At 40.0% G+C, this 26,964-nt stretch overlaps 1 protein-coding gene and 1 long non-coding RNA gene across 6 annotated transcripts; one reads left to right on the top strand and one right to left on the bottom strand.

Annotated features, from left to right (window-relative positions):
* Positions 1–1,817: 1,817 nt before the first annotated feature.
* scarb1 (scavenger receptor class B, member 1) lies at positions 1,818–26,964 on the bottom strand. 5 transcript variants are annotated; one of them, XM_032570460.1, is made up of 13 exons: positions 26,709–26,964; positions 22,534–22,694; positions 20,635–20,776; positions 20,338–20,541; positions 19,498–19,593; positions 18,838–18,953; positions 18,601–18,767; positions 17,956–18,074; positions 8,351–8,424; positions 8,151–8,202; positions 6,869–7,015; positions 4,763–4,832; positions 1,818–2,716 (listed from the first exon to the last, which is right to left on the bottom strand). In XM_032570460.1, exons 1-13 carry the CDS (start codon positions 26,826–26,828, stop codon positions 2,709–2,711), a joined length of 1,476 nt encoding a protein of 491 aa, XP_032426351.1. In that variant the 5' UTR covers positions 26,829–26,964; the 3' UTR covers positions 1,818–2,708. The 5 variants fall into 5 exon arrangements, with proteins under 5 accessions (XP_032426351.1, XP_032426352.1, XP_032426349.1 ...); XM_032570461.1 differs by lacking the exon at positions 26,709–26,964 and adding an exon at positions 24,633–24,937; XM_032570458.1 differs by lacking the exon at positions 4,763–4,832.
* Positions 12,322–15,751, top strand: LOC116724773 (uncharacterized). Its single transcript, XR_004340272.1, has 2 exons — positions 12,322–12,422; positions 15,097–15,751. It is a non-coding gene; the product is annotated as an uncharacterized LOC116724773 (long non-coding RNA).

Below are 26,964 nucleotides of genomic sequence, written 5' to 3'. Positions count from 1 at the left end.
CCCTCAAACTATCGAACTAAAGTCAAGCATATTGTTTTCAAAATAGGATTGTTGATGAGAAAAATTATAAACCTAATATTTAAGTTACATAAAACCTTTTTACTTTTTATATTTCCGGTGCAGCAGTAGAGAATAGCCCCAAATCTGAACATGTCACACAAGCAGAAGAAAAGAATGAACAATTTTGCCACAAGTAACACAAATCAATCTTCTAAAAAAGACTTTAAATTGATATTAAATTTGGACTGAAGCATATGGAAAACCACAAGTGCCAGAATTCCATTTTCTAAAAACCCCTAAATTGATTTTATACTTGAGTAAATAGCATTAACAGACTTTTAGGACTGTGCTTGAACCTGGAACCCCCACAAAAAATAGTTTGGACAATAATTATAGCACAGGTTCCTGCTATTGTAAAAGCTGTACAGAAGCAGATGGAAATGTTGACACTTGTTATTCCAGTGAACAGAAACCTGTTCTCAGAATGAAAATGTCTTTATGGGGTTGAAATATTCGGGCAAAGGAGGAGGGCAGGTTTCCAGAATGTGAACATAGACCTATAAAACAGATGCAACACTTTCAGCTACCTTTTCTCCAACCTGCGTCAGTTCAGAGCATTCACGCTAATTCCAGGATAGAATGATTGACATATTTAGATTTGCAGCTTAGGTTTTGAATAGATGAAGAAAGCTGCTTAAACAAAGACTGTGCTCCTCTTCTTTTCTTTAAAATCTAGAATCTGGACAGTTTAAAAATTATATCTCAATAATTTGTAACACTGCTTATTACGTAATTATAGTCATGCTTTTAAGTTGGTATATTTTCATTATTGAAATATTAAAATGATTACAGTGATTCTTCTGTGCTGGATAATATGTGGGAGGTATTTTCCAGATCATAACAAAATTGGCAAACTTTCCTGGGATTTTGTGTGGAATTTTCTTTTTTCCCATCTTCTAAACCATTTCCCCTCAAAGTTTCAGTCAGGAACTCCTCCGACTGACCTTCATCCTGACCTTTGAGAATTAAACATATACTAATAGGAAATAAGACTTAGTCCATGTGGTTAGTTGCTTTGTTATTTATTTTTCTTTACACTGGCTGACTGACTTAAGATGGGATTTTTTTTCTCTGAACTCAAATTGATGTTGATTCTTGCAATAAATGTCGGAACCAAACATGGAGATGATCTTGGTGATGGCACTCATCAAAATGGAACGTTTGTCAGTGGTTTCTCAATTGTTGGTTGCATGCTATTATAACTTCTAATTTGTGTGTTTTTATGGCATGGAGCACTTTAAACTACCTTCTTGCTGAAATGTTCTATGCAAATACATTTGACTGATTGATTTATGCACTGCAAATCTGGAATAAACTTCCAGAAAACTGCTAAACAACCGAAACACTGAGTTCATTTAAATAAAGGCCAAAACTCCTCTGTTTAGAGCTGCCTTTGATTTAAGAAACTTGGATATTAATATATTTGATGTTGATTCTTGATGAGTTTGAAGATTGCAATTGAAATCCTTAAAGAAAATAATGCTTGTTTGTTTCATAATTGGTTATTGTGTTATGTTTTTATGGTGTAAATCACTTTGAACCGTCTTGTTGCTGAAATGTTCTACTCAAATAAACTTGACTTGACTTAAACTCCCTGGAGGGAGCGCACACTCATCTTCAGAGGAGTTAGTTTCATTGGCTGTATGACATTAATTTGATTGCTAGACATTAAAGTCATTTAAAGTAACTTATTTATGCCACTTTTTTGGCCTTAAAGAAATGCATCCCTTCTAATTCACAGAACAGATTCTCCAAAATCTTTATTCAGATCATTTCATTAACATTTATTCCTTCCACAAATTAAAAAAAGACAGTACAGGTTAACATCTGCTGAAAATGAGAAGATAGAGAGACTGAAGATCTCGGAGAACTTCAGTCTAAACTGATGTCAAACATCAGTATATTTCTATATGCATGTTACTCTTATTTAATACGGGGTTTTTTTTACACAAGAAACGTGTGCTGGACATCAAACAGCGTTATCTGCATCATCCCGGACATATACATTTAAACTCTAACAAAAGACAGTAGTATATAACAAGGAGTGCGTCTCCTCTGCTCGACTCGACGATTGTCACAGCTGTATGTGCAAAACTGTGGTAAGGGTTAAAAACAAGTTCAGTTTAATCTCCAGACTCTTCAGTGTAAACAGAAAGCAACAACACAGGAGATCAACTGGACTCAATAAATTCCCATGATGAAGGCACATGTGTGGTTAAAATACAAAACATCTGGCTAAAAAAATTTAATTTGCTCCCTTGTAGTCAAAGTGAAACCAAAATCCCTGCAGTTTCTATCCACTGCTGTCGTTGATGATGAAATGATGAGGCGAATAAAATAGATTATCTGAGATGACAACAGTGGGAAAAAAATTTGCATATTTAAAACGGTTACACATGTAAGCGGTTGATTGTTTTAACAAACCTGAAAAAGTCAGCGACCATCTTTGGCTGAGTGTTTTGTAAACTTTCGGTTTATGTAATATGGCGTTTTGTATCTTGTTCCATATCTGACTCAGCAGCTGAGTCAGTACAAGTTGTTTTTTTTTTGTTTTTTGGGGGGGAGTATGTCAGTGCGGCTTGTCTTGAAGCAGAGGGGTTCGTTCATGAGTTGAAGTGCTCGTGCTTTCCCTCAGAAAGGCATCTCCTTCACATGCCTGTGAGATGAACACAAAAATAAATTATTCACCGTTCACATGATAAATTAAATAATAAATTTAATTTAATTTGCTAGCAGGTCTTAAATGCTAAGACCTGTAGCACTCCTATGAGGTTCTGTGTAAAAATACTTTGGACCAACTTTAAAGCTTTGATTTTTTTATGGCTTCTGCATCTTAAAATTTTGACTCTTTGCAAACTTTAAATGTTTTCAGTCTTTTATTTATGAGCCTGGCTATTGTAATTCTAACCTGTTCTGAAAGCAGCTGGACAATAAGCAAGGGATTTCCTGAAAAATGATACATGGCAGAAACCTTAACAGAGCCTTTAAAGGGGCAGTATTGTGTGTTTTCTAAGCACATAGAGTCATTTTATAGCACAATCAAGTAACTACATATGTTACCTTCAGTTATTATAAAAATACCTTATATATCAAATATGACTTAAAAGAAATATGACTTGAAATTGTGTCTCTGTCTCTGAAAAAAATCTTGCTCTTTCTGAAACAAATGGTTGCCATGGGAGATTAAAAGATTTCTAAAATATGCATGAAAGAATCCTGGTAACCCTCCAGTTGTGTTTTTGATGAGGGAATAACATTATAAGATGATGTAAAATTTTAAAAAAGTCCTTTTTAAACAACACTTCCCATTTAACCATTCTTGGGATGAAAGTTCAACACCAGTGGTAGAATAATTATTAGACCAATTAACCATTAAATAGGTTGGACTGCTATCAGTTGGGGGCATTTAAATCATTTTTCATATGGTTAACATAAATCTTCATCAGAGCAGACTGAGACAGTGATGTTATTATCATTCTCTGTTGTAATATTTGAGCAGGGGTTGCTTAATTTCCACAAACGTGACACAAGATTCAACAGGGGATCAAACCGAAGCATCAGATGTGTAAAACAATTATATTGGATTGTTATCTACTCTTTATACACCACTGAAACGCAAGGGAAACTTTTAACAGTGTGACAGCTGTACTGCTAATTTAGACCACAGTTCTACTACTGTTGTTTTCCTGCTGACAAAGCAGACAATCCAGGAGCAATGTTTATGGTCCTTGGCACTGATTGGCTGTTACTGCTGAGAACGGAGATGAGGAAGACTGTGGATGTTTACCTCTGTGGTCGTGCTAAGATCGTTTCCATTGTGCTTTTAAAGCATGTACAGGTATATTTGGTGTCTGAATTATTGAAATAGGCCGTTATAATCGTCTTTAGAGGAGATTTCCAGTATTCATGGATTCTAATAAGGGTCTGATGTAGTCAGATGATCAGTATTCTCTTTGCAAGGTTTGTAGGTGTTGCTTACCCGTTGGCGATATACTGTAATCAAATTTGGTTAGCATATACAAATCCAAGGGTATAAATTAAAGTCATTACATTGCATCAGCTCCATCCTATTTCCCTGGAAATCCCACAAGGGTTGGAGTTATGTGAGTGCATACTCTCCAAACTCAACCAATCACAAAGCATAGTCACAAAGTATATCTTGGGAGACATCTTGATTGATACAGTTAAGTAAAAATAACTGGCTTGATGAGTCTGGTCAATCATGTTGACCCACTAGTTAGAAGTTATGAGATGACTTTGTTTTTATACATTTCATTGTTTAACCTCCACAGTCATCACACAACCTTCTGGGACCTTTGACCACCTTTAAAAGCAGAATTCAAGGAAACTTGAAGAAGTAGCATCACAGACGTTTCAACTTTCCATTTAGTTCAAACAGAAATGAACTACTAAATAGTTTCTGTCTACATAGGAATGCTATTCCTAACCTTGTTTGCTTTTAGCCAAGAGCTAAAAACAAATCTAGTTTGCTTGCGAATGATTAGGTCAGGTCCAGTGTTACCCCCTGTAGAAGAGCTACCGTCATGCAAGAAAACAGACAGCAACAGTGACACAAAATGAAATTGGGTTTTTGTGAACAACAAAAGCAGACACGGTGTTTATTTCCTCTGCAGGTGTTGGACATTAGTAATCACTCCCATTGTACTGTTTGCTACATGTATGCCTTTGAGTGTGAACCTACCTGAATACCTCATACTTTTGTCCTGTGTTTCAAAGCCATGTGAGCCTTTACCCTCCTCACTACTGGTTGCCTAAAAGATGATCAAATTGCCTTACAAACGGGCCAATTAGAAAATATCAAAGAAAAAAAAAATAGTGTTGTAATTCAGATAGAGATTCCAGGGATTGTCCATGCACGGATTATTTTCTGTGGGCAATTGAGTTTGTCATGCAGTGAATTACAAGGGCAGGCAATTGGTTATATCTCAGGCATGATTAGTTGGAAGTCAGAAGGGCTTCCAGGCAGAGTGGTCATTTGGAACAGTCTATACATGAATTATGAAGCACCTCTGTATGTTAAGGAATCAACTGATTCATTTTGCTACATATAAATTTCAGGCACACTGAAAGAGGACACATTTCTCTGAAATTGTTGCAGTGATTTAAAATAGTTATAGAAGATATGATGCACAAATTCTATTGGAGGATCATTTATGAGATCTTTCAGAGGAACCCTGGATCCCCTGAAAAATGTCTGTATTTCACAGAAGTAAGGACTGGCCATATTATTCCATTTACAATACTGAAACAGAAACTAAAGAAAACCTTTTGGCACCACTTGGTGAAATCCTCACCTTGTTGAACCTGACAACTGTCCATTCCTACTGGAGAGGAGATTCAATGCCCAGTCCTTATGTGAATTATTGTTTGTACTGTGTATAAGTGAGCGTCTGAAAGTTTATTGCTACACAGTGAAATAAATATCCATTTATAATAAACCAAGCCTAATTATGGGGACTTCCAAGTTATCAAAAAGCTGACATTGGACCATTTTTTCCATCTTACGATTTTATCTTTATCCATTTAAAGCCCCAGATTAACTGACAATCAAAAACTTGTGCAATGATTTGGAAAGAGAATTTTAAAAAATATGTTTCATATCAATTTGATTATTAAAGCTAAAAAGTCAAAGATTTTAAGTTGGAAAGCTGTTTCTCGATTTGGATGATTTGTATGAGGCGGTTGTACAAACCCAAGAATTCTCAAAGAATGGAGAAGTCGCTGCTCTATTACTAGACTTCTGGAAGCAAATGAAGAACCTTTGTCAAACATATTCAAATCTTTTACAGTTCAGTATAAGATTTCAGTAAAATATTAAATTTTGTTTTATTTTCCATGCTGCTGGCTGTCTGCCACAAATACGATACATACCACAGAAATAGTATGTAATCTGTTATCATTACACCAACTAAATTGGAACTTTTACTTATTGACCTTCAAAGCTTTTTCATGTTATTTTGCAACACTACACATGACTCCTTTCATAACACAAAGGAATGACAGAGATAAGACTAATACTTTACTGATGGACTGTATTAGCTCGTTTTATCTGTTTTTGATCGTTCAGTAATTCACCAGTGATGACGACATTAGTCTGCGCTATAAATTACTAAAACAACTAAGAACATGTTCAGTAAAGAACACAATAACAAAGCAGAAGAACCAAATCCGCTCTTGTGCGTTTCCTGTTCGGCTATCAGCAGTCCAATCAGAGAGCAGCTGTGTGTAAAACACGGATGACTTTGACCTTTCTGATTAACACTACTGCGTAATGTCACCCACTAATTAAGCCATAACTGATAGGCTCTCATTTACGAGTTAACAACGATGAGATAAACAGGCAGGAAGAGTAATCAGCAGCAGCTGGGGGAGGGGGGGTTTCAACAGTCAGCAACACTGGAGAGATTTGGACTTTTTACTCTCCTTGTCAGGTTAGTCAAAGCAGGGTTCATAGTTTAACTTGTAGACAAACAAAGCATGATCCTGGAAGGAGCAGGAGTGACTGCAAGTCTTCACTAACAGCTGTGATGGAAATATTTTCCTTTGTGGAAAACAATTCCCATAAATCTGCCTGTTCTGCATCTGGCTAAAACCGACAGATACGCAAAGTTGCTGAAGACTTATACTGTCCATCCTGAGCATATTGTGCATTTATGAAAAGCCTAATTATGCCATTGATCCTCAGTGTAGTTTCTCCTGCTCCTTTCCTCCATCCACTAGTTGGAAAACATGCAGCGAGCCACAGGCAGTGTGTCAATGGCAGCAGCTGGCTGTTGGGGATTCTTACCTTGACTTTGTAATACACCAGGACGGCCACTATGGTGGTGAGCAGGCCGAGGGCTATGAAGATGTACTGCATGCACTCCATGACAGCAGGGAGAATAACCAGGTTAGTGTGGAACGTAGTGAGGATTGGTCCATCAATGTATCCGTTCTGCAGAGGCAAAGGGGCGAAAGGGAAGCAAAAACTGTTTTACTTTTGATTTGGCTCAGAAAGAAATATTTCTGGTTGATTTTTTGCAGCATTTCAGGTTTTGTCCCATATTTAGCTAAATCTATCTTCCCATTTTTAAGAAAAAAAAAACACTAACGAAATAAACACCCTATATCCTGCAACTTCTATTCACCAGCCCAAAATGACCAAAAAGAGATTTAAAAATTTCTGAAAAGCCAAAGCTTTGCTCTGCTTCTGTTAGCCATAGAATTGTGCAAACTATAAATAGGAAAATAAATTTGCTTAATGGAAACACACCAATTTCGAAAAAACTCACATTTTTCAATAAAACACTTTTGCACTGGGGGCTGGGGGAGTGCCTTTTCAGCCATATCAAAATAGATGCATTTCGCAAAACTGTAATGGAACAATGTATTTTGGATCACAGGTGGATGTTAATACTGGCGAAAACGACAAAGAAAACAACAGAAAGTAGCAGGGGGAGGATGATTTGTTTGTTTTTTTTGGACAATGTGCAGCTGGCTCTTCCGGGATTACAAATTTTGATTTATTGTTGTCATGATAAATTTCAGTTGCTGATTATAAAGAAAAACAAAAAACAAAACAAAACCGGCAGTATAATTGGAAATGTTAGTTTTACAATTTTCTCTACTTTTGTTTTCCACAAGAGCGTCGATAAATATTACTGTATTCAAAATTATGACTAGATGCAGTTACTGTGTGATATAAGTCAGACTTTTTTGGCATCCTGAAGAAACATATTTGAAATGGGAAGTTTCTCAACAACAGTATTTGTGTCTGAGGGGCTATGAATGCTGTGCCAAGCATTCGCTGACATACAGTTACCTGAAAAATAAGTAATAAAAACCATTTTTGTCATAATATAATTTTTATTGTTATTCCAATAAAAACGTACCACAAAATGTCATAATAAAATTCTTAGTCCATGTCGCCCTATCTACTTTCAAACATCCATCTATATGAAAATAGTCTGTAAAATGTGATAAAGTTCCTAAAAATAAATGTAAAATAAATGTGCTTTTTATAACATTCTAATTTATTGAGTGGATCTGTAGGCATCAGCCTCTCAAGATGCACAACATCAGCAGCTTACCTCCTCAAACCACAGCATGGGCATCACCACCTCAGAAATCTTTCCAGTTTCTCTACAAGGTCAAGAACATAAAACTTAAAACACCACTACAAAGATAGCAGTGTTAGACAGATAGGGAGTAGTAACTTGTTTAAAATGACAGGGCAGTAAAATAAACAATAGGTGACAAAATGGACAATGTGATAATTCATAGGTCTTACGTAATTCCTGATATTCTCTTCATGTAGAGGTTAAGCTGTAGACGTATGGAGACATTCAGAGGGACACCTGTGAGCTGTACACACACACACACACACACACACACCCACGCACGCACACACACACACACACACAAAACAGAATCACAGAGGGGGAATAAAATCCATGTGGATTTTTAGTCATCAGTAATTATGCAATAAACAGAAAGCTGAACAATGCTAATTTCCAAGGAAGCATTATACATGTTAAAGAAAAGGAGGAAATCCTTATGACCAAACCGGGATGGGAAACCTAAAGCATTTTACACAGAAAGCAGTTTTCAAGCACTCTGGTGTGAGTGTGAACATGCCGTGAAGGGGGATAGATGTCAGCAATGACCTTAGCAAAGCAACTATTGCTGTCTATCACACTGGGAAACCATTAGCAGATATCTGGAGATTGTTATTTAGAGTAGAGAAAAACTATTCACCAGTGGAAAACACTTGATGACAGTTGTAAATATTCACAGGGCTCCTCCGATACGCAGAAAAGAAAAACCAAAAAGCAACATCTCAGGCTTCACATGGCTTAACTTCAGTAGCATAGCAAGCTGCCAAAGTTGTGGGGGGATGTGGCTTGTCTAGATAACCTGCCTGAAAAGTTGTATTCATTTCTGATCATTATTTCTTTTTATAAGTACTATGGGTTTCATCTTGGAAAAAAAACCTCATCTTTATTTTGAAGGAAACTGGAAGTAATGTGCTATATTTATTCAGGCTAGCTTAACACTAACTCACAGACTGAGAATTCAATCTGGAGAGACTCAGACGGAGATAAGAAGACAATTAGAAGAGTTTATTGACAAACAGAATTTAAAGTCTTTGGCGCTCGGGCCCCGGCTGGGGATAACGGTTATCGCAGCGTTAGCGATAGGCTTCAGATGAGCATCCCCGATGCTGTTAGGAACGTCATCCCCCGGGGCCCGGCACTGGTGGTGGAGGTTGAAGAAGGGTGCGGGCCTCAGGACCGGGCGAATGGAGGAGAAGGGGTGGTGGTGGGTTGAGCTCGGCTGGAGAGCGAAGGACACCATGGATGAAGGTCCTTATCAGCTGGGACTTGGTCGGTGATTGGACGTGACGTGGCTTGGTCCGGCGTTGATAGGTCGACGATTGTGGGCAGGTCGCTTCAATTAACGGGTCCCGGTGGGGATAAAAGAGTCTTCCAGTTTGAATTTGCGCCTAGGCTTCATATGTCTCCGGTTTCTTCTGTGTGGGTTGAAAATGAGGGGAATAGAGATTGGAGAAGCACTTTTTAATATCCTGATACCATTAGCAGCGTTTCCACTGACCATATACAGTAATTGCTGGTGGCTATTTGGCCATACCGAAATTGGTTTGTTTTGGAAAACTGCAATGGAAACACATTTTGTGCATCACACGAGTCACGCGATCAACAACCGGATGTCACCAGTGATGCAACCCTCAAAGAAGAAGACTACAGTAAGTAGTTGGTGGATGTTAGCGCGGCATGTTTTTTTTAATGACATTGCATGAGCAAACTTTCTCACATGTGACTTTAATTGCATTTGTTATTTAATTGAAACACCACAATTGCAAAATTGTGTTTTTTCGGCATTAGCAGAATATTGACAAAGTTTGGGGTACATTTGTAATGAAACCATAGCTACGTAGAGCCTTTATTGTAAGCTTTTCTTGACTTGACAATAAGTAGCATATCACTAAGTCATTGTCCATTAGTCTTGAAAAGTTAGAAAATCATTTGTAAGGTTTTGAAACTCCAGTTAGATCAATTATCGCCAATGTAGCAGCCATCTTGTTAAAATTACTGCAAGAGAGCAGTGGCAGCTCATCCAGAAGGTCACAAAAGAAGTGAGAACAACGTTTGAAGCACTGCAGGTCTGACTTGACTCAGTGGAGGTTTGTGTTCATCAAAAACTGGCCTCTGAGCAAACTCCAAGGTCCCAACCCCTACTGAATGAAAGGAACACACAGGCTTGTCTATCATTTGCTAAAAAAAATGCACTAAAAACATTCTGCTGACTCACGACAGAAAATGGGTCTGTTGGAAGAAACACTTTATGTTGCAACTGATGGAAGTTGCACTGGTACTTCTTCCAAACCCCCTAACAAACAAGATTCTTATGGCTTGTGACACTTGGAAGACAAATAAGTAAAATATGACACAGTTATGACCTGGACATTTTCTGGCAGAACAAACTATGAGACACCTCAGACTTTAGGCTCAAAACCAGACAACTGACATCAGCAAAATACAGGGCTCAGTCCTCAGACATGTGGCTCTGATAAAAAAGCAATATAAATCAGGGCAGATGTGGGAGTGAGGGGAGGATGATTAGAGGTAAACAATAGGAATGCAACAGGGGACCAGTGACAATCACCACACCTGACAAAGTCGACATGGATGTCCTGCTATTAGAGCTTTCCTGCACTTTAGCACTGATTATACAACTTCCTGAAACCTTCCGTTATCTGTTATTAAAGATGAGTACTTTCCATTGTACACAAGACAATGGGTACAATGAGTGTTGTACTACAAACACAGTTGTAGTAAAACTGTTTGTTTAAGAAGATGACAAAGAAAATCAGACTTATATTCTTTTCATATGTGGACCTGCCTCCAGATGGGTTAAAAAAGCCGCTACTGTCTACTACCATCTGAGTGGAATAATTTCACATAACCTAAATCCTTAAAGAAAGTTCCAGTGTCCATTTCTCTCATGTAAATGAAGCCAATGTTGAATCTTCTAGGAATTTGGTAAATTACGAGGAAAATATCAGAAAAATCTTCCTGATCTGTGCACAAGCTTTCCAACTATCAATAATAGGAATACACAGCACCAAAACAAGTGAGGAAGCCAATATTGTCCAACATGCAGCAACTGAAACACAACAGTTTACTTTACACAGCACGCCCTAGCTCAAGGGTGCGTCCAACAAAAGTTCCCCTACACTTGTTCCTCTGTGAATGCTTGTCCAGCAGATGATCCCCCACTGCGATGATTCAACAACTCTAAGCCAAGATGTGGGGAAAATAAATATGATCCAATTATTCCCATCTGCCATCTCTTTGTAGGTTTACAATTGTACCATGCTCTTTCCAAGTGGATAGAACAGAGCTCTGTGAGATGGTGAAAGAATTGGATATTACTTTAGAACCTAACCTCGCCTAAATATCTGGTGCTTTCCTTGATCTTTATGAAACTGTTTATTCTGTAAGTCACCAGAGTTTCACGATTGCTTTTGCTATCAAAATCGTTACCTGCGTTTCCACTAACCATAAACGTGCGCTAATTGAAATCATGAAAGTAGATTCGCTTAAGGGAAACACTGCAATTTTGAAAAAGTTTTTCTATAAAAGGTTTTTGTGGTAAGATGAGATGGTTTCTCAGAGACATCAAAATAGATGTATTTCGCAAAACTGCATTGGAGACTTTTTTTTTGCTTCATGCGAGTCACATGATAAACAGCCCAATGTTACCACTGGCGAAAACAACGAAGGAGTAGTAGGAGGAAGTAGGAGGAAGTAGGAGAATGATGGTTCGTTTTTGGTTTTTTCAGACAATGTGCAGCTGCCTCCAATAGAGCTCTCACAGCATCACACAGTTCATAAAAGGTGTGTCATTCCAACATGTTTAATCCATAGCTCTTCTGTAAAATTTCCAATTATAATTTTCCCAAAATGCAACATACGTAGGCACTCCCAAGTACAAGCGACTTGTAGCTCCAGCGGCTGAACAAGACCCCAATGTCTCCTCCGATGGCTGATAATAAGTTCTAACACTATGGCTGAATTATGAATATAACTCATGTAACTGAGTTATACTAACATGAGCTACATGCTATTTTAATGACTTATCGCAAAATCAAGATTATTCACATGCACTTTTAATTTCATTTCTTATTTAATGGAAACACAGGAATTGCAAAATTGTGTTTTTCTTGTAATGGAAATGCAGCTAGTGTTTTGTGGTGTTATTTTAGAAATATTTGCAAGGAGAAGCAAATGTTGCCCAGAGTGTTTCATTCATAACTCCAGGTCATTGTAGAAGAGGATGTCATGAAGCGGTGTGGTGAGAGTGGTGAGGCAGATGCAGCGGACCCAGGTATGATGAATATGGTGATTTTAATGGATAAAGTCCAGAACAACACAGTCCAAACAACGAGCAGCAGGCACAAGGACACACTGACAACGACTAGACTGGACATTGACGTAACATTGACGAGGACCCGACGAGGAACAAAGAACACAGGTGGAGTTAAATACATGGGAGGGTAATCACAGAGACGAGACACACCTGGGAACAATCAAGGGGAGGACAGGACAACGAAGAGACTTAAGGACACAGAAAACTCTAAATAAACACAGAAAAACACAGATCCTGACAGTACCCCCCCCTCAAGGGCGGCTACCAGACGCCCACAAAACAAAAACACAACAAGGGTGGGCGGAGGGGCGCCGGACGGGGGGCCAGAGTCCAGAAAAAACAAAAAACAACCCACCATTGTGGGCGGAAACACAGGAAGGGCCAAGAGTCCAAAAACAAACAAAAACTACCCACAGGGTGGGCGGAGGCAAAGGAGGCGGGAACCACGGAGGTGGTCTGGCGGTCGTCCGCGGCGGCGGGAACCACGGAGGTGGTCCGGCGGTCGACCGCGGCGCTGGAGGCGGGAACCACAGAGGCGGTCCGGCGGCCGTCTGCGGCGCTGGAGGCGGGAACCACAGAGGCGGGAACCACGGAGGCGGTCCGGCGGCCGTCCGCGGTGCTGGAGGCGGGAACCCCGGAGGCGGGAACCACGGAGGCGGTCCGGCGGCCGTCCGCGGCGCTGGAGGCGGGAACCACGGAGGCGGTCCGGCGGCCGTCCGTGGCGCTGGAGGCGGGAACCACGGAGGCGGTCCGGCGGCCGTCCGCGGCGCTGGAGGCGGGAACCACGGAGGCGGGACCCCAGGAGGCGGTCCAGCGGCCGTCCACGGCCCTGGAGGTGGCGATGATGAGCCCCGGGGGCCGCCCACAGACGGCGACGACGAGCCCCCCGAGGCAGGGTCTCTGGTGGAGAACATGGGGTCTCGGTCGGAGCACAGGGGGTCTCGGTCGGAGCACAGGGGGTCTCGGTCTCGGGTGGAACACTGGGGGTCTCGGTCTCGGACGGAACACTGGGGGTCTCGGTCTCGGACGGAACACTGGGGGTCTCGGTCTCCGACGGAACACTGGGGGTCTCGGTCTCCGACGGAACGCAGAGGGTCTCGGTCGGAACGCAGAGGGTCTGGGTCTCGGTAGGAACGCAGGGAGTCTCTGGAGGAACACAGGGAGTCGGGGTCTCAGGAGTCGGGGTCTCAGGAGGAACACAGAGGGTCTGGGTCTCAGGAGGAACACAGAGGGTCAGGGACTCAGGAGGAACGCAGAGGGTCTCTGGAGGAACGCAGGGAGTCTGAGTCGGAACGCAGGGAGTCTCGGAAGGAACGCTGGGGGTCTGGGTCTCGGAAGGAACACTGGGGGTCTGGGTCTCAGAAGGAACACTGGGAGTCTCGGAAGGAACACTGGGAGTCTCGGAAGGAACACTGGGAGTCTCGGAAGGAACACTGGGAGTCTCGGAAGGTGCGCCGGCTGGAACGCCGGCTGATTCGGCCTCGGGTGCGCCGGCTGGAACGCCGGCTGATTCGGCCTCGGGTGCGCCGGCTGGAGGTGAGCCGGAGCGGAGCCTGGGAACCGGCTGCGGGGGCGAGCCGCAGCGAAGCCTTGGAAACGGCTGCGGGGGCGAGCCGCAGCGAAGCCTTGGAAACGGCTGCGGGGGCGAGCCGCAGCGAAGCCTGGGAAACGGCTGCGGGGGCGAGCCGCAGCGAAGCCTGGGAAACGGCTGCGGGGGCGAGCCGCAGCGAAGCCTGGGAACCGGCAGCGGGGGCGAGCCGCAGCGAAGCCTGGGAACCGGCAGCGGGGGCGAGCCGCAGCGAAGCCTGGGAAACGGCTGCGGGTCCGGAAAGCGACGAGGGGCCGGGTGCACCGGCGGCTCACGTCGCTGTCTCCGAGCTGGCAGCGGAGGTGGTAGCTCCGGAAAGCGACGAGGGGCCGGGTCTGCCGGCGGCTCACGTCGCTGTCTCCGGGCAGACAGCGGAGGTGACAGCTCCGGAAGGCGACGAGGGGCCGGCTCCACCGGCGGCTCAGGTCGCTGGCTTCCCGGACGGAGGTATCGACGGGGGCCGTATCCAGGGGGTGCCAACACCAGTCTTGTCCCCCGGAAAAGCTCCCGCTGCAAGTCGGCGAGGGCTTCAGCTAGCTCCCTCTCCTCCCTGCCGGATCTCCGCCTCCTTCCGCTCTGCTCTTTTGGAGGGAACCTCCTGAATGCAGCTGGGTCCATCATGAGCAGCCTCACCGTTCGGTCTGGTCGGGTCCTTCTGTCATGAAGCGGTGTGGTGAGAGTGGTGAGGCAGATGCAGCGGACCCAGGTATGATGAATATGGTGATTTTAATGGATAAAGTCCAGAACAACACAGTCCAAACAACGAGCAGCAGGCACAAGGACACACTGACAACGACTAGACTGGACATTGACGTAACATTGACGAGGACCCGACGAGGAACAAAGAACACAGGTGGAGTTAAATACATGGGAGGGTAATCACAGAGACGAGACACACCTGGGAACAATCAAGGGGAGGACAGGACAACGAAGAGACTTAAGGACACAGAAAACTCTAAATAAACACAGAAAAACACAGATCCTGACAGAGGAAGGTTTGAATGAACACTGACTCCATCTTCCCCGCTTTCATCTTTGTACACAATCTGCTTTCTTATCAAACCTGGATTATTATCTTTTTATTGGAATCAGAGAATTCTTTACAATCTCACAAACAACTGCAATTAGAAGCAAATAGCCCAATTTCCAATTACCTTATCACTTTCCATGTCACTGTCAAAAGATAAGGTATATGATGTTTATATGGGTAGGGTTAAGTAAGAGCAATAGCTGTGTTCTGCCCTATCAATCCTTGCATCAGGTGAGACAGCAGTGTGACTACCAACAGCCTGACTTGCAGGTTTATCAGCAGTAAAATTTAATGTAATCAGAATCATTTTCCTATGACACGTCCATGAGAGAAAAAAACAAAAAAAGACAAATTAACTTTAAACCTCATTCTCTCTGTTTGTCTGCTCATTACCAAAATGCTCTCATTGTTGACCAGCTACAACACAACATCACATTCTGATCATCACATGTGTCATTGTCATTCACTTTCTAATAGTTCTTAGATATACTGTTTAAAAAGCGCATTTAGAGACAAGTGCTGCAAATTTGCTCACACCATAAGCACTAGGACACAAGCTGCTGCTGTTTTGTTCAGTTTGTCTATGTCAATGTGTGTCTGTCCCTATCAAATAAACCTAATAAGGCTTGGAAGTTAGAAATGATGCTAACTTCTAAAGTCATAAGAATGGTGCAATAAAACTTAATAATAGGATAAAACTGTAAAAGGGAAACAAATTCCTTATCATCTAAAGATTTCATTCATCTTCAGCAGCAAAAAAGGCCTGCAGTTGACCCTGACATGATTAGCCCATGATTGCAATCAGACTATCTTTGTCCAAGATCCCAGCAGCAGACGTCAAGGACATCAGAGGTTTGAATGTTTGATCAGCAGTTTGAGTTCATATTCCGGTAGCCTTTCTTAGGCAATTCCACTCGATTCTCCTGTCCCTTTGGTGCTCAGTCTTGGATTTGTCCAATTGGGCTAGATCAGCCAATCATCAAACAAAAGGAGAAATTGTGAACGAAATGTTTCTGCGCTGTTTTAGAATTGTAGTCTGCCTGTAGTTTTAGCAATGGCAGGGGAAGAAGTGAACAACGTCGTTAAATCTGTGCTGGTCACATTTCCGAATATTGCAATTAAAGTTGGAGGAAAAGGAAGGTATAAGACATTTTATTATTGGCGAAGTTTCTCCCCACAGAGTTTGATGAAAGTCTAATTTTCCAGCTGGCTCTGTTAAGAGCAGTGGAGGTGGTACCCAATAAGCTTCATAGAGTAGCTTCCTTCACGATTGAGCTGGCACATTTCATACATCACGGCCAAAGGTTAATGATTGGGTATAATCAGATCCAATCATTCCAGGGTGAAACGATCATGAGTTGCAAATCATGAGTTACCAAAGAAAATAAGGATGTCTTCACACCTGACAGTCCGGTAGATTCGGTTTGATTGGGGACTAAAGTTGCTACATTTGCTATATTTTCAGCTGGTGCGGTTCTCTTCCACACTGCACTGTCAAACAAACAAAACCCTTGAAAAAAACCTGTTCCCACCCTCACCTGTGGTGGCGCTGCACCAAGAACAACTGAAGGAAATGACACAAAAACTGAGATCTGAAGAAGATACTGAGCACAACTTCCTTATTCATGAAATGCAAACAAAAATAAAATGGTGTCAGATTTTAGCAGTTGTAGGATTTCTCTTTTTTTCTCATTTCCCCTGCCAGGGCTGGACTCACACATTTGCTTTGGTTTTATTTACCTAGAATGCCCTGGGCTGTAGTCCACCTGTGCCTTTAAAGCAGTCTCTTGTCCTTCCTATATGTATTCAAACCACGCCAGCGTTCACTTCAACCACTGAGGTTTGTAGGCGGACCAGAGTTTGCTTTTATGAGTTTGACTGCATGTTCACACCTTCACAAACAAAGTGTACTTTCTAGGCAAACAAACAACAGTTCTAGAGTGTGAATGCACCCTGAGACATATTTTTATTGATTTATTGATCCCTGGCATGGTACCAATAGACTCAGAGCCTGATACCAGTTTAGTGACCCCTGTCACTCCTGGTCTGATATAGGTTTGGGTTTCAAATTGTTTTTCGGCTATGACCCGACATACAGTATTATCACATTTAAATGTAGAAAAACATTTATTTTTCCTAAACATTTTAGATGTCGTAATAAAAAAGCATGTTCTCCAAATGTTTCATTGGCAGCACTTTTTAAAAATTTTTTATTCATGCTCCAAGGAGAAGTGGAGCCATCTGTGATGACGTGCTTGTGTGAGTCCTTTGGTGCTCTGTACTCCTCAGTAGCCAAGTAGAAATCCAGGCACATCTGAAAAGTTTTGACTCAAATCCTTCTGAAAATGCATTTATATTGTGGGGGGAAAAAATTATTTCCAAGCGCTGTTAGATAAAATCACTCATTCAGGTTTATATGTATATTGTGCACAATCCAGAGAGCTTGTGAAGTTCTGAATGAAAATCTCTACCAGGCAGAGTCAACACATGAGTTTTATACCAAGGTTGAGGGATCCATAACATGGGAAACAGTCTGGTTATGCAGATGTAGGAAAACAACTTCCAACCTTGTGTGTGTACAGGTTCTTTTGCTGAGAGTTCACAAGCATTTAATATAACATGATCAGCAGATGTTAACTTATAATAATTTTCCCACCACAATTTATATCCTGCTCAAATATTTTAAAATGCTTAGAAGCACATAATAATAATAAAAAAGGATCTCCCAGCTTCTCTTCCTCTGCAATTTTAACTGTTTTGGTACAGTCTTGATGGGTTTCTTAAAAGTTGCGACTTTTAAGTGCGGATGTAAGTGGGAACTCACAGGATGAATGTCAATGAAAAGGCCGTGCTCCTCCTCAGTGGGGTCAAGACCCAGCACGTAGTCCAGCAGCACAGGATCAGCATTAAAGAAGTGAGGATGAGAGATGAAGACCGGAGAGTCTAAAAATGGATAAAAACAATGGTGCAGTTATTTCTCTAAACCACAAGGCTCCAACAACGTAAATCTGCAGCAAATATGCTACTTCTGCAAGGGCAATGTGCAGAAACCCAAACCAAATGTGAGAGCAAATAAGGATTTCAGCTCAAAAAATGTTTTAATGTCAAGAGAAGGAATCCCCTTAGAACTCAAAGGGGATGTTTAATTTAATTCAATTTATTTGATAAGGACAGTGCGCATTAATCAACATTACCATAATGTATGGCATACAAAACCCTTCACCATGAGACATTAAGTAAGTATTACTTCCCCCCCTCTATGTAAATCAGCCTAGAGGTGTAAAGTTATTAATCACTAGCCTTCACTATGCTGCTGTAATTAAAAGAAAACAACAACAAAATAAAATTAGGCTTACTGCATGTACTGCTTACAAAGAAACAAAATAAATGAAGCTCAGAAGGCACAGAGATCAGGAACGTCAAAGGTAAATCAGTGACCTTTGTAATGGTATGCTCTGCCTGTACTTACTGTAGCGGCAGCTACTGACGTTGAGCAGCCCAGACTGTCTGCAGGGGCAGAAGCCTTCATTTGGAAGATAATCCGTCCCATTCGCGAACATGGTCTTGGGAGCGACATATCGATACAGAGGGATGCCTTTCATCACGCCTGGTCGCTGATACACAAGCTCCAGAGATCTAAAATAACAGTGAAATTAATTACAGGAAATAAGAAGTTTCACGGAGGATGTGGAGGAAGTATTCCTACCTGCAGGCGTCTGGGCTGTAGAAAGGCAGAGTGGTCTCTTTTGTCATAAAAGGAGGCCACAGCTGCCCGGCTGTTCCATTGATCATGTTACACTGAGGTGTCCTCCAGTAGCTCAGCTGTTAAGACAAAGGGAATCCAATCAGGTAGGAAAAGCATCCAGTCATTAAAAAAAGTTAAAAAGCTGACTTAGAGTGCTAGATCAGGGTCTAAAACTGAAACATTTGTTACATCTTCAGCTGCTGTGGTTCTCTTTCACACTGCACTGTGTCAAACCAACCAAACCGTTTGAGAAACCTGTTCCCCCCCTCGCCTGTGGTGGCGCTGCAACAAGAACACTGAAGGAAACAGAACAAAAACCTCCAAATTTGACACTGAGTGCAACATTTTTCTTCCCAAAATGTGAATAAAAATGGAGCAGCGTCATATTTTAGCAGTTGGAAGATTTCTATTTAGTTTTCAGCAAAAGACCATGAGCCATTTCTCCAGCTAGCGCTACACAAGCTTGTATTTACCCAGAATGCCCTGCGCTGGTCTAGTTCACAAAAGCATTCGAACTGCAGCAGAGTTCACTTCAACGGGACTTTCGAGACAAACAACCTATAGTTTGATTAAACCAGACTTAACAGAGCTAATGTGAAAGTGGTATTATTTTTGTCTTACCTCAGTGAGGCCATTCCAGGAGTCGACTTTGTGGACGTTTCTGATGTCATCTCTCCCGGTGTGGATGGTGAATAGACCAGTATTGGAGTTATTAAACTGATAAAAACAAAATAATAATAAACACAAAGTCAGAACTAGAAAATAAGCGGCGCAAAGAGAATCGAGATGTAATCATTGAAAAAGTTACAGTCAAAATTTTAGCAGCATTTTAGCAGCATAGAAAAAAAAGAGTCCTAAACTTTAGCATTTAAAATAAAAGCCACTTTATTACTATATACATTTCCATTTGATTTATTTTTGCTCCAATACCACATCTGCTGTGAAGCCATTATCCTTTTACCAAAAGGCCAGGTTGTAGCAGTGAGATTGAGTGTTCCTTGTTAAAAATCTGCTACAAACACTGAGCAATGTGTGGTATTATCATTCTCAGTACACCAGGGATGAACAATTCCATTTGGGTCAAATGTCGCATGAATTATTGGGCGTTTGCAATTAAATATGCAGAAGCCAAAGTGTGTTGGACAATCCAATCTTCTGATGGGGTAACGCAAGGCTTACGTCTTCTAGTGTCTTGATTTTATAAGAGCAAAAACAAGAAGAAAAACATACCCTGATGCAACAACAACATAGCTGGGATTCAAAGAGAAAGCCACCTATTGCCAAGAAGGACAATGCACTTTGTAAAATACTGTGTGAACAAGTCAGAGAGGGTGTGGTAGTAGTGTTTTAGGGACAAATAGATCTTTAAAGTTTCTGTCTGTTTAAACTGAGATAAAGTACTCCTGTGCAGCACAACAGAATGTGTAGAAAAATGAAAGGAAAGGAAAATAAAATACTCACCTCTGCAAAGAGGCCAAACTTTCCTGTGGACGGCAGCATGCCCGGCAGGTACTTGTTGAGGAACTCGACCAGTTTGCTGTCATAGCCCCACATCAGCTCTTCCACCGTCTTGGTCAGGAAGGGACCTTCCTTGAACATCTTGAAGGTGGAGCTGATCAACAGCCGCACTGCAAAGGGCAGGTCCTCCAGCATCACCGCTGCGCCCTGCAAGCAAGGGTTGGAGTCAAAACACAAAGCTCTGAATGTGGGGGAAATATTAAGGGAAATCTGAAAAGACTTTGGAGCACGCTCTCATACCAGCACCAACATGTTGGGAATGGTGATGACGTCAGACTCGTTCCCAACCGACATGGAGGGCTCAAAGAAGTATCTGCGGTATTCTCTGTAGGACACGGTGCTGTTGGGGTGAAAAGTGATGTTTTCCTTCCGACACTGCTTTCTGGAACATAAGAACGACACAGGAAGTGATCTAACTGGCAAATCTGTGAAAAAAACTGATCTAATCGGGTCCAGGAGGTGAGTTTTAGTGCTGTCAATCATGTCCATGTCCCCAGAACCTAAGGCTAGTTAGTATGGTCACCCATGGTGGTTGATAAACATTTTCCCTGTAATGGTAAGTTGTTTCTAAACTATCAGTACATTTAGCACCGAGATCACGAGTTTGACTGACAGCGCCAAGACTCTCCTGCCTCTGATTGGCATATACCGGTATATATACAGTATATATATATATATACAGTACAGACCAAAAGTTTGGACACGCAGGTGTGTCCAAACTTTTGGTCTGTACTGTATATATATATATATATATATATATATATATATATATATATATATATATATATATATATATATATATATATATATATATATATATATATGTGGTTTTTTTTGTGGACCCCCAAAGCCCCTTTTGTGGTACATGTTCATATTTTTATGTTGTCACTGAGTTATTCTGTGTTTTTTTAGGAGGACTAGTTTGAAGTAATTGCAGTGAGTATTATCTTGAGCAGAATTTGAAGACTTGCACATGATTTCTGACAAGGAGCCAATCAAACAGCCACTCAGAACATGGTCACCAAAAGTCAGGTGTTATTATTGAAAAGCAGCCAGACGTTTCAAGGTCCGAGTAAACCAATCATGAGTTTGACGACTATTTACTTTAACTACATAGTGCCTGATCAATGTATGCTGATTGAGTTGTGTTCCCAACCCCTGTTTTCAGTGGTTAATTAAAAACCCACATAAAAAAATGTAATTCAAGTTTTCAAGCAATGATTACCTGAGTAAATACAAAAAAGCAGTTTTCCTAAATTCTTAATTTTATTTAATAAGGGCAACCAAATCAACCTGGAGATGTGTGAAAGTAACTGCTCCCTTTTTAGATGACTTCGCAGCTTTTTTGTGATCAGTTTTACGTAAAATCACTTGGAAATAATAATAATAATAATAATTAAAAAAAACATGCATCTCTGTCAAATATCATCCCATTCATGCATGACAGGAAGTCACTCACTTCAGTCAGCAAAAATCTGGGTCACACAAGCTACTTTCGTTTCAAAAAAGTGCTAAACATCAAGTTGTTTTTTTTCTTTCAAACTCAAAATGTCTGAAAATATCCAAATCTAATCAAATGCAAAAATTCTCTCTATGAAGCCCAAAGAAATCTAACATAAACCTCAGTGGATTTCTTAAATTAAAGTGTTCACACTGCAAAAACACAAAATCTTACCAAGTATTTTTGGCCTAGTTTCTGATGCAAATATCAATATACCTAAAATTGATATACAAGCACCTTTTAAGCAAGATATAGGAGATTCCCTTAAGTCAGTAATTCCTTAATTTTGCTGGAAACTGATTCCAATGGCAGATTACTTTAATTTAGAACAGGAAAAATATGTTATAAGTAAAATAATATGCAGGTGGAACTAGTACTTTTTATCGATATTATGGAATTATTGCCAAGCTCCTATATCTTGCTAAAAAGTTACTTGTAAACTAGTTTTGCCTTATTTCAAGTGGACTAGACCAAACATACTTGGCAAGATTTTGTGTTTTTGCAGTGTACTCCCAAGGAACAGCAGTTTTCATGTTTGGTCCTGGATTATAAAGCGAGTTGAATTCCACGCATGCAACATGTAGAGCTAATGGGTATGTTGGCAAAGCTGCAGGCCTGGAGGAGTAGCAGTTCTGTACCTGTACACATACGGTCCTCTCTGCTCCACCATGGGCTTTTCTCCCTTCAGGATCTCCTCAGGGTTGAGGACATGAAAAAAGTAGACGGACATGAAGAAGGGCACAGGGAGGTCCTTCCACATGGTGTAGGAGAGGTCATTCTTTGGATCAATGATGGTGTTCTGACATGACAAAAACGAGAGAGGGAGAAGGCGTCCTTATGGATAGAAAATATATTTTAACACAATCACTGCAAATAATTTAAAATGTTACTTTTGTTGATTAATCACACACACAAAAAACCACAAACTGTTCCTTTAATGCAAGTTTTGATTATTATTATTACAGTAAATAAAACCAAAATACAGTTAATTATGTATTTATAGTGTCTCTTAAAACGTCTACAACATTCAAACAGTTGGCCTAAGATGAAGAGGCCATTAATTCCCCTGATTGGCTCTGATTGGTAAACTGCCAGGGGGGAAAATCTAATCATTAAATGCGGAAATGCACAAACATTAGTGGGAAAAAAAACAAACAATCAAAGTATGGTACATTTGACAAATACATAGGGATAATCTTGTGATTTCCTCATTTTCTGAACAAGCCAAATGTTATATTTCCTGCTTCAGTAATGTTATCTGCTCTCTTTCCTTCAAATATTTTATCAAATGTTCAGATTGCCTGAGGGCTGAAGGCTGAACTGCAACACATTTTCTTCTGAATAACTTTAACAGATTAAATGTGAAATGATATACTCAACAACATGTAGACATACATGTACCCAAGTTTAGTTACTTTAAGTTAACCTGGGTTTTTTTGTTTGTTTGTTTTTGTTTTAAACTGACTGTACTTGCTTTGGATTTTAACTATGAAAGCAATTTTGCACCTTAAATCTTCATGTTTTCCCTGTTTTGTCTGCGTATCAAATGTCTTGGGAACTCTGTAGAAAATGTTTCTTTTTCAGTGATTAATAAGATTTGAAAGAAAGACCATGAAACTTCTTCCTCCTCAGACTGCTCCAAATTAGTAATTATTTTTGCATGCACTTAGCATTTAAGGTAAATTACGGTATTTCTAATCATAATCCGACTTCAAGTGTTTATTTATTTTAAAAATAATTGTTCTCCCATAAAACATGATAAAGTTTCCTTGTATTCTGATGTCCAAAACTCTAGGCATTTTGTCCAATAAACTATGCATGTTTTGGCTGACAAGCATGCATATAAGTTTGAATAAATACCCTTATATATACTCATGTATAACCATATTTTTTTATTGTCTATTTGCTAAGTGTTCCAATTATGTTTTATTAGAAATAAGTCAGAAAAATGTATATTTCCAAGTCCATTTATTTTCTAAATTAATAAATGATGGTGGAAAGTGTCCAACATTGGACAGTCATCTTTAGAAAAATCTTTTTTTTTTCACTTGCAGTGCCACTCACGCTTTTTGTTGCTACCTTTTTGTTACAACAGTCTTGCAACAAAGTGTTTTTGCTTGTAGACAAATTTCAAATATGGCTTCACCTTCTTTGAACTATGTTTTAACTAGAAACATGGCCAGACCATAATCTAAAGCACTTACATTTGTACAAATTTAACAAATATGTACTACTGTATTTAAGATATCTTTAATTGAAATTTGCTAAAGCAGTCTTGAAAGTGAACTTTGTGAATAAACTCAAACTAAAGCTGCTGCATGTGGCCTCACAAAGCTCAGTTTTGTAACTGAGGTCTAAGGAAATCTTGACAGATGGCCTGATGATCTAAAACAGATCACGTTTTCTCCCCTTACGAAATAGATTTTTTTGTTTGGTTTTATAACCGTTTACTTACACACAGTCAGCGTTATTAACAATTCAATAACTTAATTAAAGCTCACATTACAAAGTTATTAGCGTTAAACAAAAAGAAACTCCACAATTTCCACCCTGAACACAGCTTCATATTTCTGCATTACTTTATTTAAGCTGATAAAAGTCCTGCGTGCGCCTGTTATCATGTTGCACGCGCGCTCTTCTGAAGTCCTTTGGGACTCAAACTTTGACTTCAAGTCCATCTGCAAATAAAAATACCGGCTGTATTTATGCTAAACGTCAATGCAAGAACGCTCCTTACCTTTACTACTTGGTCATCGATGACTATTGGCCCCACAAAAACGAGAACGATACCGAATAACGCAGTCAGGACGCCTACTACTATGAATCCGACTGAGACTTTGGATTTATTAACAGCCATCCTGACACTGACAGGTTGCCAGGGCACTGGCAGTGTTCACGGCAAAGAAGTAGCTTTCTTTGTCTGCAAGCTGTTTAGCTGTGCCACGACACGAAGTTAGCTGCCTGGAAACGACCTTACGGTGTTTCAACATGAGACGAGCGGCTTCGTTTCTGGTAAAAACCCGGCGCTTCACCGGCTCGCTCATTCACCTTTCTGATTAACGACTCAGGTCTGAGACCACGTCCCAGTATTTATGGTCTAATGGTGACGCCGCTACATCAGCAGCCGAGGATTCTGGGAAGCGTAGTTCCTGCGCTTTCCCAGTAGAGCTGTGGATGTTTGTTTAATGCAAGGTACAACATTTTCAGTATTAAAATTTCAGTAAAAACTCACTTCGTTCTTTATGTAATATATTTGAACAATTTTTTGGAGTGAAGAAGTTGGATATAGTTATAGATATTTTATACACATGCACGCGCACACACAACTTTGAATTTACCTAAGATAAATTAGATTAAATAAGACTTTTTCAAGCTCTGTCACAATAGCAACATTTTCTGGAAAATACATTTTTGCCAGTAACTATTGCAATAAACAATATTATTGTTGTTTTGAGACCATTTTCAAGTAATATACTGATAATGGCATAATAATGCAAGTTCACCCTCTCAAAGTCCACAGTACACACAAGCAAGACTAATACAATGAATGCATCCGTAAACAAAAGTGCCCTTCAATAAATATTATTTATCAGAATGGAAATCATCAAGCTCGTCTTGATGTTGTATCTTAATTTATCATGTGATTCATTGCTTATTATTGCAACAGGCTTAACTGTGACGATGTTTGCAGGCCATTAACAAACTTGTAGCGTAACGCTGGTTTATTTTTGACGGTTAACCATTTTAATAACCATACACTGTACAATAAAAGTGACTTCATAAAAAAAAAGATATGGGAATGTGAATTTGAATAGTCTATAAACTAAAGCTTAAGATTAAAACGTTGGTGCTAAATCAGCAACATAATAATGTTGATCCTAAGTCACAGCCATAGAAAGTTATAGATACAACTGTGCAGTCCATAATGGTTCCTAATTATTAATTCATATAAAGTTTCACATCACCACCGAAAAGAATTTTTTCCAACATTGGTATTAAATGGGACTAAAAAATTAATTTATTGATTTATTTTCTGTCCATTGCAAATTTTTTGTTTATGTGACAGCAGAATTTGTAGAGATCTACTGAGTTGTGATGGAGCTAAAAGCACTTATTTGTTTGTCTGTTAGTAAAATAAATAAAAAAATGAAACACTCTCTGCCAAAGTCAGTATCTGTGAAGCTCAAAGCATTTAGATTCTTTGGCCACTTAAAGATGGATCTGGATCAGAGAGCAGCTCATTTATTCTCGCAAACCAAAGTGTTTTAGGTATCCTGCACAGTCTTACTTTTAAAAACTTTATTAGAATTTATTATTCTGCTTGGTGTCTTGCTTCAAATAATTTAAAATGTAGTTTTTCTTTTTGTTTACCTCTTGTAGGATATGAATCCTTAATACTTTCCACTTTTTTCTGCAGCCCCCAAACAATCAATAAGAACTCGTCAAAAGCAAAACTAAACTTAAACTTTTTTTTTTATCTCAGTTCCATTAAAAGGACAGCGTTATTAGTTGGTAGCAAAGGGATTTTTTTTAGTTGCATTCTTCTAAATTGCTTGATAGCTTTATATCCACTGTTTTTGTTTTAATTAAAATAGTTAACCGAAAATTTTGATAACAGTTAATGGTAGAAAAACTGATAGCAGATATCTGTTATAAATTATAAGTCAAAATTGTTAAAAGTTCCGTTTTCAGGTAAATTTGTGAAGTCAAAAATTTGTGTAGACATAATGCATAAATATTAGCTGAGGTTTTACTGAGAATATAATATAAAAAACAGCAATAAACAGATTAGTCAGTATACAACATAGCTTACCTTCACTACTTGGTTCTTCATAACTGTTGGCCCAATAATTGCTGAAATTATTCCAAACATCAGAGTCAGAGCGCCTGCAGCTATAAATCCAATGGCTACTTTAGATTTATCAGTGGCCATTGTTTTGGCATCAATAATCAGCAGTGTGTGTGAAAATAAGAAGTGTGGCAAGTCTCTCTGGAAGTAAAAAAAAAAAAAAAGAGAGTGCTTTGTCTTAAGCTCCAAACATGAACAACAGTGAAGTTGAAGGAAACTG

Source organism: Xiphophorus hellerii, chromosome 8 (assembly GCF_003331165.1).
Source record: "Xiphophorus hellerii strain 12219 chromosome 8, Xiphophorus_hellerii-4.1, whole genome shotgun sequence".
In the NCBI taxonomy this organism is placed as follows: domain Eukaryota; kingdom Metazoa; phylum Chordata; class Actinopteri; order Cyprinodontiformes; family Poeciliidae; genus Xiphophorus; species Xiphophorus hellerii.
This window is presented reverse-complemented; position numbering and strand designations above follow the sequence as displayed.

Bases quoted from the DNA above. Each gene is read 5' to 3' on its own strand.
- scarb1 (XM_032570458.1), bottom strand. From the start codon at position 26,828: ATGGCCACTGATAAATCTAAAGTAGCCATTGGATTTATAGCTGCAGGC. The intron at 7,016-8,150 runs GTAAGCTGCTGA...TTGCCTCTGCAG, and splicing joins CCATGCTGTGGTTTGAGGAG to AACGGATACATTGATGGACC. The intron at 2,717-6,868 runs GTAAGAATCCCC...TTCATCTCACAG, and splicing joins TGGTGTATTACAAAGTCAAG to GCATGTGAAGGAGATGCCTT.